The sequence below is a fragment of the Mastacembelus armatus genome, chromosome 24 (genome assembly GCF_900324485.2).
Source record: "Mastacembelus armatus chromosome 24, fMasArm1.2, whole genome shotgun sequence".
NCBI lineage: Eukaryota > Metazoa > Chordata > Actinopteri > Synbranchiformes > Mastacembelidae > Mastacembelus > Mastacembelus armatus.
In genome coordinates, this window is record NC_046656.1 from 21,215,579 (window position 1) to 21,228,028 (window position 12,450).

The 12,450-nt window shown below is 45.9% G+C and overlaps 1 protein-coding gene across 1 annotated transcript in view; it reads left to right on the top strand.

Moving 5' to 3' along the window:
• LOC113143956 (unconventional myosin-VI-like) overlaps positions 1-12,450 on the top strand; it is a 63,108-nt gene that overhangs the window by 24,089 nt on the left and 26,569 nt on the right. Inside the window, exons 13-18 of the mRNA XM_026329576.1 lie at positions 6,620-6,777; positions 7,118-7,209; positions 8,804-8,876; positions 11,237-11,364; positions 11,639-11,734; positions 12,085-12,259. Of these exons, the coding sequence (XP_026185361.1) occupies positions 6,620-6,777; positions 7,118-7,209; positions 8,804-8,876; positions 11,237-11,364; positions 11,639-11,734; positions 12,085-12,259 (722 nt within the window). The remainder of the gene's footprint in view (positions 1-6,619; positions 6,778-7,117; positions 7,210-8,803; positions 8,877-11,236; positions 11,365-11,638; positions 11,735-12,084; positions 12,260-12,450) is intronic.

The window sequence follows — 12,450 nt, forward strand, 5'->3', positions numbered from 1 at the left end:
TTCTAACAGTTTTCTGTCATTGCACAGACTAAATAATGACTGACAGGCGTTAGTACGCTCTGACATGTCTTTGACTTACAGTGAAGCAAACTGAATGTACTATGTGGATGTTTTTCTTGCTTTGCAGGGGATTATACCCAAACTGTCACCTCATCAACATGAAAACATGTCGAGCACAAACGTACAGAGGGAGAAGCATAAAGCCTGTGATTGTCCTGCTGCTCAGCCACTCGCCTCGACTTCAAAGCTCCCACACTAATGTCGTTTCTCCTGTTTGGTCGGTGGACAGAGGAGCCAGGCTGATGAATTAGACGCTGCTCCCTGTGTCAGAGTGTCACTCTCTGTAAACGGACGAGTGTCTGACAGATCTATTCAGGTTTATTCGGATTAAACTGTAATTTGAGTCTGCTGCAGCTGTAAACAGTGAGGCCAGTATCAATTGTCAGGGCAGTATATCACACCTGACTGTTGGATCACTGATGGATAGACCTGTTTATGGGTGACGGCACAAAAAAGAGGAGATCTGAACATGCCTTGTTTAAATCAAGATCCACCAGGCTTGGATGTGGAAGAAAATCAGCTGGATTGTCAGCGTCAAGGGTGTTGCTCTTCCAGCACAACCTGAGCCGCAGCTTTCGGTTTCTGCTGCCGGCAGATGGTGGAGGAAATGAAACGCTCATGGGAAAAATCTCTTCCAACATGTTTATTCTCTCCATTAGAGCCAAAAAGAAAAGTCTTTCGACTGAGAAAGCGAAGGATCCTCTCTGCACGAGCAGGCAGCAGCGTTTGTGGTGACGGCAGATGGTTGAAGGGCTGGAAAAAACGGTTTCCAACATGTTCATCCCCTTCAGGCAGGACAAGGACTGACGGGAAGCTGCACGTTAATTCTTCACGCTTTATGGGAAATCCAGTCCTCATTTTCGGACAGAACAGCAGCACAAATGCTGTTTAAGTCAAGTACAGTTTATTGTCCGGAGAACGATGGAGCCTGTTCTATTGAAAGATGTGGTAATGTGAATAAAAAGACAGGCCTGCTGCTGTAGCCTTGTGTGTTCTGGTTAGTCTTAGGAAGAAACAGAACCGATGCAGCAGAACCAGAGGACCTGCTGTCTTTCATTTGGCCTCAGGTGTGTTATCCTGAGAGGGACGGAGGTCTGCTCCCGTTTGTCTCTGCTCCCTCAGATGCTTTTCCTTTTCCAACTCGTGGGTGACACAGAGGGAGAAATAAAAGCAGTAGGAGGGCGATGGAATTTAAACTGTTTGTCGTTTTGTGTCTTTCATTGTGTTTTGTTTTGTACTTCGGGAAGAGAAATGTAAATATGTGACAGACCAGCAAAGTGAAACCTTTGTTTACATGCAGGTGAACGTGGTGCTGGTTTTTTCGCTGTGTGCGTGTGAACAACAAGGATTTGTGGGGAAGACGAGAAGTCGAGGGACAGATGTAGGAGCTGATAATGGTGTTGGTGTCTGTCTGATTTTCAGCTGAAGATGTTAAACATGAACCTGGAAGAACCTGTCAGTCAGTGTCACTGATGTCATCTCAAAGAAGTTTTCTTTCTGCCTCTGTTTAGCATAAATGCTTAAGATAATCCGCTCCAGACGTTGCTGTGAGCTGAGACCAGTGGACTCTCTGGTCCTTCAGACCCTGTAAACAGTGTCGGCCGTTCTCAGAGTCTGGAGCTGGTTTTTGGAAACAGACGGGCCTCCCATTGTTGGTGAGGAAGAACCATGTGAGCCAGGTCAGCGGTGTGGCTCCCTGCTGGGTTTTTAACAGTTTTTGGACAACAATGGAGGTCTACGGCTCAGACCCATAAGCTGAACCAGGTTCTGGATTCACACACACATTCATTGGTGCTGTCGGTCTCCGGAACGAGGTTTTGTGTGGGTGTGTGCGTGTGTCGTTAACGTCTGCAGACACTTTGTTCGCTCTCATTATTCTGAAGGTTTTGAAAAGACTGGAAAGTCAAACATCAGCTTCTAAGGACCGATGCCAGGAGGAAATAGTTGGCCGATGACACAGTCATTCACACAAACAGCACTAACTGCATAAAGCTCCTGTAGAAGCTCTCAAACCTTCACCTTCACCACCTAATTACAAATCAACAAGCTGACTCACTGAGCCTCCAGTGTCACAGGAGCCTTTACTCGTTTATTTTCCTCTGGAGCAGCCAAATACACTTTGCACAGTTTGGACTCAGGTGCTTATTAACAGTCATACCTGTGTGGTCGGGTTATGGCAGCGCACACACACACACACACACACACACACACACACACACACACACACACACACACACTTACTGGGCCAATTAGAAATGTGTGTTGTCACAGGTCATGACTGATCTGACTGGTTCTGATTCAGAGGTGACCAGTTCATTCTAGTTTGGGACACCTGGAGGAAACTGTTTGCTTCCGTTTCCAAGGCTTCATTTCCTTCTGCTGCTGCAGGAAAGATGGAAGGAAGCATCACTGCATCTCTGACATTTCACTTTCTGACACTTTGGACCAGTTCAGCTTCAGACCTGGACCTGAGCTGAATAAAATGGGGCTGATTCCAGACCTTTGACATTGTGTGGTGTATATATCAGTCTGTGTCAGCCACAGTCACTGCTTTCCATGTTGGGATCCATCACTTTCCCATCTACTCTCATCAGTATTTTATTGTTTCTCTTTATTTTAGTTTCCTCTTCTGATATTAGTTTCTTCTCACACGGGTTTGATTTATTGATTTGTCATTTGACTGACAGTTGCAGTCAGTAGTTCTGATAATTGATTAGTCTGCCTGTAGTTATTGTGCTGCTTTGAGCTGCAACAACAGAACAACTTAATAATAATAATAACAATAATCTCCTTTGCTGCCTTTCTCTGTTTTCTATCATTATAAACTGACTGTTCTTGGCTTTTGGACAAATCTCTGGGATCATAGCTCTGAATTTTATTATTTTATCTCCTTCAAATGAATGTTCTCTCCTCGGGTTCTTTGCTGTCTGGATCATAAATAAGCAGCGAACATGATTTTGGATGGAAGTCTGTTTCTGGGTTCTGGTGCTCCTTTCTGACTGCACAGTCCAAAACATCTGGACATGTATGTGAGAACAGTTTTTGGTTTAGTTCAGTCTATACGTCTGTGACTGACTGACTGACTGACTGGCTGACTGGCTGACTGGCTGACTGGCTGACTGGCTGGCTGACTGGCTGGCTGACTGGCTGGCTGGCTGGCTGGCTGGCTGACTGGCTGACTGGCTGACTGGCTGACTGGCTGGCAAAAAATAAATAAAAATCTCGGGTCAGATATTTTGAATAAGTGATGACTCTGCAGGACGTTTTTTTAAAATTTTTTCATCAGCATATTCCTGCCACCCGCCTTCACGGGCCTCGTCCTGCAGTCCAGCAAAAAAACACTCTACATTAACACACACACACACACGCACATTTTAGGTGCTGACAGCCTGAACAGCTTGAGTCATAAAAGTCATATATATACGTCACATACAAAATGCCAGATTTACTGAAGAGCCTTATGTTCTGATCTGTTCCCAGAGCAGTGACAGAAATGTTTTAATGAAACGTCAGTCGTTAACACAGGTTTTCATTTAGGAGCCTGATTCACCGAACCCTGATGGTGCATTCAGGTTCAGCTGCGAATACAGAAGTGTCGGCAGTAGCTCGTCAAACCGTCGCTCTGCTGCTCGGTGTTGAAAATGTCATTTACATCTTCTGCTCCAACTGGTTGGTTGTTTTCTGAAGTTTCTGCCACACAGCACCACCTTTGCACAGCTTCCTGTCCCTAATGTGGGGGAGGGATGATAGAGCTGAGATCCACACACACGTAACAGCTCAGTGAACGTATCACTGCACATCTGACAGAGCGAGGGCAGGGAGGAAGGAGAGAGTGGGAGGGCAAAGAGAGAAATGGAGGGTGCCAATCACTGTGACCCCTGACGAGGGAGGTCGACAATTAACAGCTTGTGGGAGTCGGGGGGGGGGGTCAATCTGTCAACCTGGCACCCAGACAGGCTGTTAAACAAACCTGCTGGACCTTGTGTGGTCTCCCCACATCCATTAAAGTTCAGTCCTTCCGCTGCTTCGTTTAACTGTTTCAGATGATTTCTTACCTTAAATCTCTTAACGTAGCGTTTGTGAAGTGTCGCGGTGCATTTTTCTGTGCTCAGACATCAAATCAAACACACCCCAACCCCAGCTCAGTGTGTGTGTCTGTGTGAATTAGGGAGTTTAGCTCCTTTAGTGTGGATGTTTGGATGACTGGCCTGATTAAATGCCTATAAAGAGATGCAACATTACCACAAAGAGACCAGACCAAATAAAAACAAGTACAGAGACGTAAAACATCTAAAGCCGACTCAGCACTGGTCTTCTCTGAACAGCTACAAATGGAAAATGGAAAACAAGCACAGTAGAACCAGACACAGAACCAGCACAAAGACATGCAGAACAAGTCTCTTTCAGTCTGTGTGTTTTATGGGGCCTTTTGCATGTCGGTGCCCGATGTCCCGTGGTCGGTCCATAGAGGATGTGCTGAACTTTCAAACCTGTGGATAAGCTTGTTAAAACTCCTGGACCTGGACGTAAACACAGAATATACTGATGAGTCTCTGCACGTTTCTCTTTGGCTTAAAAGCCTTTTGGTGTTTGCTGTGTGATGTGTGTGTGTGAGGACAGAACCAGCAGCAGCTGCAGACCAGCAGGCGCCTTCAGAGACACAGTGTCTACAAACAGCAGCATCAGTAATTACACACAGGACGAGAGTTAAAGAACGTTCACGCTGCAGAGGCTCATAGGGAATACACATTAGCTGCGTGTACGATTAGTGTTCTGACATTATGCTGCCCTGGCATTTAGACCTCTTGGTTTATAAATGAGAGGGCCTCGCCGCACTTTTCAAACCTCAGGCTGCGAAGCTCCAGCTCGGAGGAGCCGGCGGCTTGAATTAAACATGGCAGGTGGTGGAGAGAGGGCAGGGGAAGGTGAGGAGCTGTGGGGGTGTTGATAGAGGATGTCGGGTTTTCTGTTCTGAGCTCAGCTGCTGAGACGCCCTTCGTTCTTGTTTTTCGCTTTTAATACAGTACGGCTGCGTGCTGTGTGGACTGCGTGTCACAGACTGAAGCTGAGGGCAGACCTGCTGGGGCCTCTATGGGCAAATGCAGGTTGGGAGGTTAAAGTCTGAACAAGGTGATTATTTTTTTGACCAGAGGATAAAGTTCTTGACGACTGGGGAAGACGTCAAAACCGAGACCACATGTGACTTTTACCTTTCACGGCAGAGCGACCGTTTGGAGTCTAACGTCTTTACTCACGTAGTCTTGTTTACACCTTTTCAAAGAGAGACATGGGAAATATGTGCAGCTCACAGTGGATTCTGATGGGAATGCTTCCAGAGTGCAGATGCACAAGTAAAATGGAGATTGCAGCTGTAGGGGGGCCCACCCTTCGTGCAGCAGGTCCCATCACAGAATAATGAGCTGGAAAGGCAGCGCAGATGCACCTGCGGGGATCAGGTGCAAGTGTTTCGCCTGAAGTCGTGGCTTAAAAAGGTATGTGCCGAGGAGATAATGTGTGGCTGAGAGGGAGGCTTTCAGAAGCCGCTCCTCTCTGATTGCCACTGGTGGGGAGTTATTTCCCCGTGTGTCCTTGAGTGTGCACTGCAGTAAAGCCTGAGCAGAAACTTTAGCCTCGCAGGAGATTAATGCAGTGTGTTTTATCTGGGCCCTGCGATCGGGTCGCTCCTTTTCTCTGCCGCTATTGAACCGGGCTCCCGCACAGGCAGGAGGCAATTACAGTACGTCCACAGAACCTGCCGCCGGTTATGGTTTCTGTGTCCAGTTTATGGCTGCTGCCTCACAGCCACACTCTCTTCTTTAACTGTCAATAATCCAATTACCTGCTTGGACAGTCAGGCCAGAACCAAAAGGAGGAGGAATGGACTGTGTCTGAGGTCAGAGGTCACAACTTGTTGACTTGTATTTCTATTTCGTTGACTAGAAGTAGAAATACAAATGTCTTGTTTTATTCTGCTTTTCAAAACCCAAAGATCATTTTTAACAGGAACATAAAACAGAAAAGAAGCTGGAGTCATTTCTCCTTTTACTGTGTAATCATACAGCTGTTTGTAGTAAAACGTTACAAAATACTGCGTTTAATAATCAGTAATACCACTTTGTATGACAGTGTTTACAAGTAGAAAACAATAAAATAGACTTTTGGTACAAAATATTTAAATACAAATGGAAGTTCAGTACCTAAGATTGTAACAGATCAGTTTTTAATATTGCCAAGATAGACAATAATTTAGCTTTTTGACATTTTCACCTGCAGCTTTAAGTTTTTCATTTCTTCCTTTAGCAGCGTCTGTTGTGAATAAAATTCATTTTTAATGGACGAGGACATTTTTAATGTTTATACTTCACCTGACAGAGAAACCTCCTCGACAGCTTCAGCTCTGCATTTAACTGACCCTCCAGCTTCTGGACCAGCCGAAACTGGAGCTCCCCCTCAATAGTTCACAGGCAGAACATGGACATGTGTCCAACATCATGTCTTCTTCCAATCCTCAGGACGAGGTCCATCATCTTAACTAGTGTGTGTGTGTGTTTTTTCCCAGAGTTCCCCTGAAAGTCGAGCAGGCCAACAATGCTCGGGACGCCCTGGCCAAGGCCGTCTACAGCCGTCTGTTCGACCACGTGGTGACCAGAGTCAACCAGTGTTTCCCTTTCGACTCCTCCGCCAACTTCATTGGCGTTCTGGACATCGCTGGATTTGGTGGGTGTCCCTCAAACCTCCTTTATCACATTTTTTAATGCTGACACGTAAAACATCAAACATCTTCAGGATGAGACTGTCAGGAATCATAAAGCTGTTGCACTGACAGATCATAGCTCTGTTCTTCCTGCTTGGATTTATCATTTGTCTGTTAAATATGGGAAACGATGCATGGAGGTGTATGTGTCTGATTGTTCTTTAGTAATCATCAGGTTTGATTGAGCTTCACGTGTCGCTCGGGGATCGATGCAGTGACCAATCGATCGATTTCCTAAAACAGGGAATCTTGTCCTCCGACTGTGACGCAGCATCTTTGACTGCAGCTGCTTCTCTTTTGCAGAATACTTTGAACACAACAGCTTCGAGCAATTCTGCATCAACTACTGCAACGAGAAACTACAGCAGTTCTTCAATGAGCGTATCCTGAAGGAGGTGAGAGCTTTCTTTCATTTCATTCCAGTGTTCTGTCTTAAAACTACACAGTAGAAATCAATACCTCCCTCAGATCCATCAACCAGGTACAGGTGCCAGCGAGTCGACGCAAACGTCCTGAGACCAGTCGAACCATTTCTCACATCACCCTGAGTAATAAGCTGCGAGTCAAAATGTCGGTGGCTGCAGCAGGGTTCCTGTGTGTGTACTTTTCTTTAATATTGTTGAAGAACCAACATCACGTCGTCCTGCAGCCAAACTAGCTTTCATTTTTCTCAGCAAGTGAAAAAGTGTTGGAGCCTGTAAAAGTCTGACACACATTTTAAACCTGCTTGGTCCTGACAGTAAACATCAGCTGCTGACGGGGTTGGGACTGATTTTGTGTTTATTCCTAATAAATGACCTCTGAGCAAAATACAAACACACTTCATTTCACTGTTTAGTTTAAAAAAAAGAGGTGCCAAACCTGAGTAAATACCCCCCAGGTGTGCAAAGCTTGTGGAGATTTCCTGAAGAAGACTGAGCTGTAACTGCAGCCAAAGGGGGCTTCTACAAAGTCCTGAGCTCAGGGTCTGAATCCTACTGGACCTGAGGCTTTTCACCTCTTTATTGCTAATTTATTGTTTTTGGTTTTATCCATATAAAATGAAATCTGCTACACAAACTGTGCAAACAGTGGAGGGATCTGAAGCGACTGGAGTTGCTTTAATTGTTGTCACCCTTTATTTTCTGAGTAGGAGCCACATTTTCAAATTCTGAGTTTCTCAGGTTTTAATTATCTGAAAACATAAAACCTGAGCTTTAATTCTCCCCAACATTTTTTACCTTTGGAGAGAAACTAAGCATGGTTCCATCCCTTTAATGTGCTTCCTCTTAAAAACACCTTTAAAATAGCAAATAGCTGCAGAACCGAGTAGAAAGGTTTCAGAAACAGCACTTGAGACTCCACATTACAGAAACCCACAGCCCCCAAACAACCAGCGGCTACTGGCAGCATAAAAACTGATGCTGTCTAGTTGTAAAATGCCGTGAAACACTTCATTCCTGTTTTGGAAAATAATGATGCTGGATTATATAAATTTTTGCAACTGAAGGTCTCCACGTAACAACTAGAAGGCAGTCGAGTGCTCAAACCTCCGCCGACGTGGAGCAGCCGTCGACCTTGGGAAGCCGCAGCCTCCATAGAGCTATTATTGACATTTGTAGTGGTGTTTTTGACAAAGTAAATAGTGAGAGAAAAGCTGTTCAGCTGCCGGCCCTCGGGGCTTAAATGTCAGATTGTTGTATAATTGAGTAGAAACGAAGGATTTGGATCTAAATCATCTGACGTGTGTGAAAAACTGAAGCCTGTTTAAACTTATTTGACGTTCACTCTGTCATTAACATCTCATTGTAACTTAAAACTCCTCATTTAAAGACAGAGATGCTGATCCAAACATCCAGGGTAACAGCCTCTCCGAGGGCCACTTGTTAGGGAGCTCGAATGCCCTCCAGGCGGAACAACAGTGTCGTCCCCGTCCTCATTAGGTGAAAGCTGCACACACTGCAAACGCCGTTATGGCTTCTCATTAGAAATATCTCGTTTGCATTCCAGGAGCAAGAGCTGTACCAGAGGGAGGGGCTCGGAGTCAACGAGGTTCACTATGTCGACAATCAGGACTGCATAGGTATGAAGACACCACTCATCACGCTGTGCTGGTGATTGTGCATTCAGAGCCGATCAGTGTTTTCCGCAGTGCTGCTGAATACTGATTGGACTCATCTCTGACAGATTTTTGCCCAGAGTTAACACGTCGTGCACGGACGGGCCGAGCGTGAAGACAGAGTCCAGTCAAACCGTCTGTCCCAGAGGTTTCACTGGTCGAATTAACAAACATTCAGTGCAGGAAATCTGCAGCTTTTCACTGTGGTACATCAACTTTAAACAGCTGACAAGACGTGTCTCTTATTACTGTGTTTAGTGCAGCACGTGCACGTGTTATGACTCCTCTCTACGGGCACCTGAGACGTTCAGCTCATGACTTTGGTTTTTAGGTCTTAACTCACCTGGAGTTGCTACAGTGGGTGTTAGACTCTGTGACCTCTTAGTTTTAGGGACTTTTGATTCTTAATCTCAGACCTGGTTCCAGACTTGACTTGAGGCTTGTTAATCTTCATTTATGGCTTCAGGTGTAGGATTCAGGACCAGACTTAGGTCACATTCATAGCCAGGATGTGAGACTTTCTTTTGACTTTGAGTGGCCTCTGTTGCTGCTGCTCATGATAGATCGGTTAGATGTCTAATGCGTCACCGGTCTCGTTAAGATAAGCACGTCTTGAGTCTCTGCTGCTGGAGGTCTGGGGGTGCACTCTGCTTGTCCGGGGGTTTGTGCCTACGGTCTGTTTGAACCATGCAGGAGGAGGGAACGTTGACATTTTACGAGCCGTGAGCGGAGGCCTGCTGCTCATTATGAGCTATAACGCACTGCTGGCTCTGTGCCCTCATTGTCTCCACAGTTTGACCCCTGAGTCTCAGCTGTTTCATGGACAGATGAAGTAAAGAGGTAAAAGTAATGAAGCCCCAGAGCACGTGAAGTGCTGCCTGACTGAAATGTGTCTTCATTACTCCACGAACAGGGAGGACGATGTGAGCTGATAAGAAGCGAAGGACGTAAATGACACTTTTTGCCGATGTCTGTCTGAGAAGTAGCAGCACTGTAAGACGTTTAACTACAGCAGCGACTTTAGCTCTGCTCATTAGCTCGAACCTGTAACTACTAAAAACTTGTTTGTTCCTGTTGGGTCCTGTAAGAGCAGCAGCTATTCTGCGTCCACACAAACACCACAGACATAAAAATGATACTTGACGGAGCAGAAAATTGAATCTATACAGACAGTAGGTACATGAGTGTATGCAAGACAAAGTGGATACGAAGTGAACATTAGCCTCTAATGGAAAACAGAAAAAGTTCTGTTCTTCACTGAGAGGACAGTTTATGTATGAATGCACTGTCAGGAACTACACAGTGACTGTAGTGGCACACTAAAGGATGTCAGCGTAGAGGAAAGTCGGGCTACAGGGACTAAGGGGAAGTAGCCGGGTGTTGTTTTGTGAAAAATAACCCACATGCTGTTTGATGCTGTTCTTATGTGATTGTCAGATCATCGTACCGACGTGTTGTGATCTGTCAGTGTCCTATTGTCAACGTGTGTGGAAAACATAGACTGGAAATAAGTAAATAAATGCTTCACATTGTGATGGATGGATGAGGGATGGATGGATGGATGGATGGATGGATGCATAGATCGATGAAGAGTTGGATGAAAGGATAGATGTATAAATGAAGGGTTGGATGCATAGAGCGATGGATGGATAACGGGTTGGATGGCTGGATGGATGATTGAAGAGATGGATGGATGCATAGATGGATGAAGGGATGGATGGATGGATGGATGGATGCATAGATGGATGGATGGATGGATGCATAGATGGATGAAGGGATGGATGGATGGATAGATGGATGAAGGGATGGATGGAAGGATGGATGGATGAATGAAGGGTTGGATGCATAGAGGGATGGATGGCTGAAGGGTTGGATGCATAGAGGGATGAAGGGATGGATGGATGGATGAATGAAGGGTTGGATGCATATAGGGATGGATGAATGAAGCGTTGGATGGATGGATGCATAGAGGGATGAATGGATGAATGACAGGGGTGAAGCGATGTCTCCCGGGGTTCTCTGGAGAACATCCGACTGCAGGTCAGAGCTGAATTCATTGTGCTCAAGCTTCTCTGTTCTCCGCTGTGAGGCTCGTCCATCAAACAGTGACCGTCTCATTACTCGTCCTGAAAATGGTTTTGATGTCTGACGCTGCACCTCAGCTGCTGCCGGGCTGCAGAATTTATTGCTTGTCGTCCTGATTTTTAAAAGGTTCCATAGCACACCACAGCACAAGTTCCACGTCACCCAGTGGCCTCTGTTCATCCGCAGCTGCTTCATGAAACAGACCTGGTCTCAGAGCTTTTCTCGTGCTTCCCTTACAGACCTGGTGGAGGGGAAGCTGGTCGGCATCCTGGACATCCTGGACGAGGAGAACCGACTACCTCAACCCAGCGACCAGCACTTTACCGACACCGTTCACAGCAAACACAAGGACCATTTCCGCCTGACGGTGAGCGACACAAACAGCTCGGTTACATAGAGCTGCTGAGCTCAGCCAGTCGCCTCCTGGTTTTTACTCTTGCACTGACATGACATTGGTTCAGGACCAAACACCAGGTTTCACTACACAATCAAGTCGAGCGTCTGATTGATGTGGAGTAGCTGCCACTTAAATGGCTCCTGATCTTCTGTTACTGACAGGATGGTAATTAGCATGTCACGGTAAATGGAAGCAGCTTCAGCAGTGTGTGCGTGCACGTGTGATGGTCTCGTGTGTCCCGTAGGTACCCAGGAAGTCTAAGCTGGCCGTCCACAGGAACGTGAGGGATGATGAGGGATTTATCGTCAGGCACTTTGCTGGAGCCGTGTGCTACGAGACGGTGAGTTCTAAGAAACTGACCTGAAGCCATCACGTGAAATTATTAATTTCTTTATGCTCCATCACTGGGCTGTAGAAAAACATTCAAACACGTGACCGTTCTGAGAAAATCCCCCAGAGGAGACTGGGAACCGACCAAAGAATCATATGGAAACAATGGCTATTATGTATCTGGTGTGTTCTGGTTTTTCTTTGGATGTTATTGTTCCCCTGCACAGTGAGCACAGGATAAGCCAATGAATAATGAGCTCTGAGCAGCAAATAGGATTTTGATACTGAAATTGTGTGCCAGGTTCCCCTCACCCACCCAATCCATCTGCAGAGTCTGAGAACCTGTTTGTGATGTTTCAGACCAAGTTTGTGGAGAAGAACAACGACGCCCTGCACATGTCTCTGGAGTGTCTAGTCAGCGAGTCCAAGGACCGCTTCATCCGCGACCTCTTCGAGAACTCCAACAACAGCAAAGACATGAAGCAGAAGGCGGGAAAACTCAGCTTCATCAGTGTCGGCAACAAGTTTAAGGTGAGCTGAAGTTCTGATTGTGCTCGGTGTTTCCCAACATATATTTTCTGTTTGGAAACGCATTCTGCACTGAACAGAGAATATTGTGGATCAGGGTTAAATCACCTGGTGCTGCACTAATGTGAATATATGAACGGCCCTATGTTCTAACGCAACTGGAAAATACACAGTTTGTGTACGGTGAGATACTAAAAA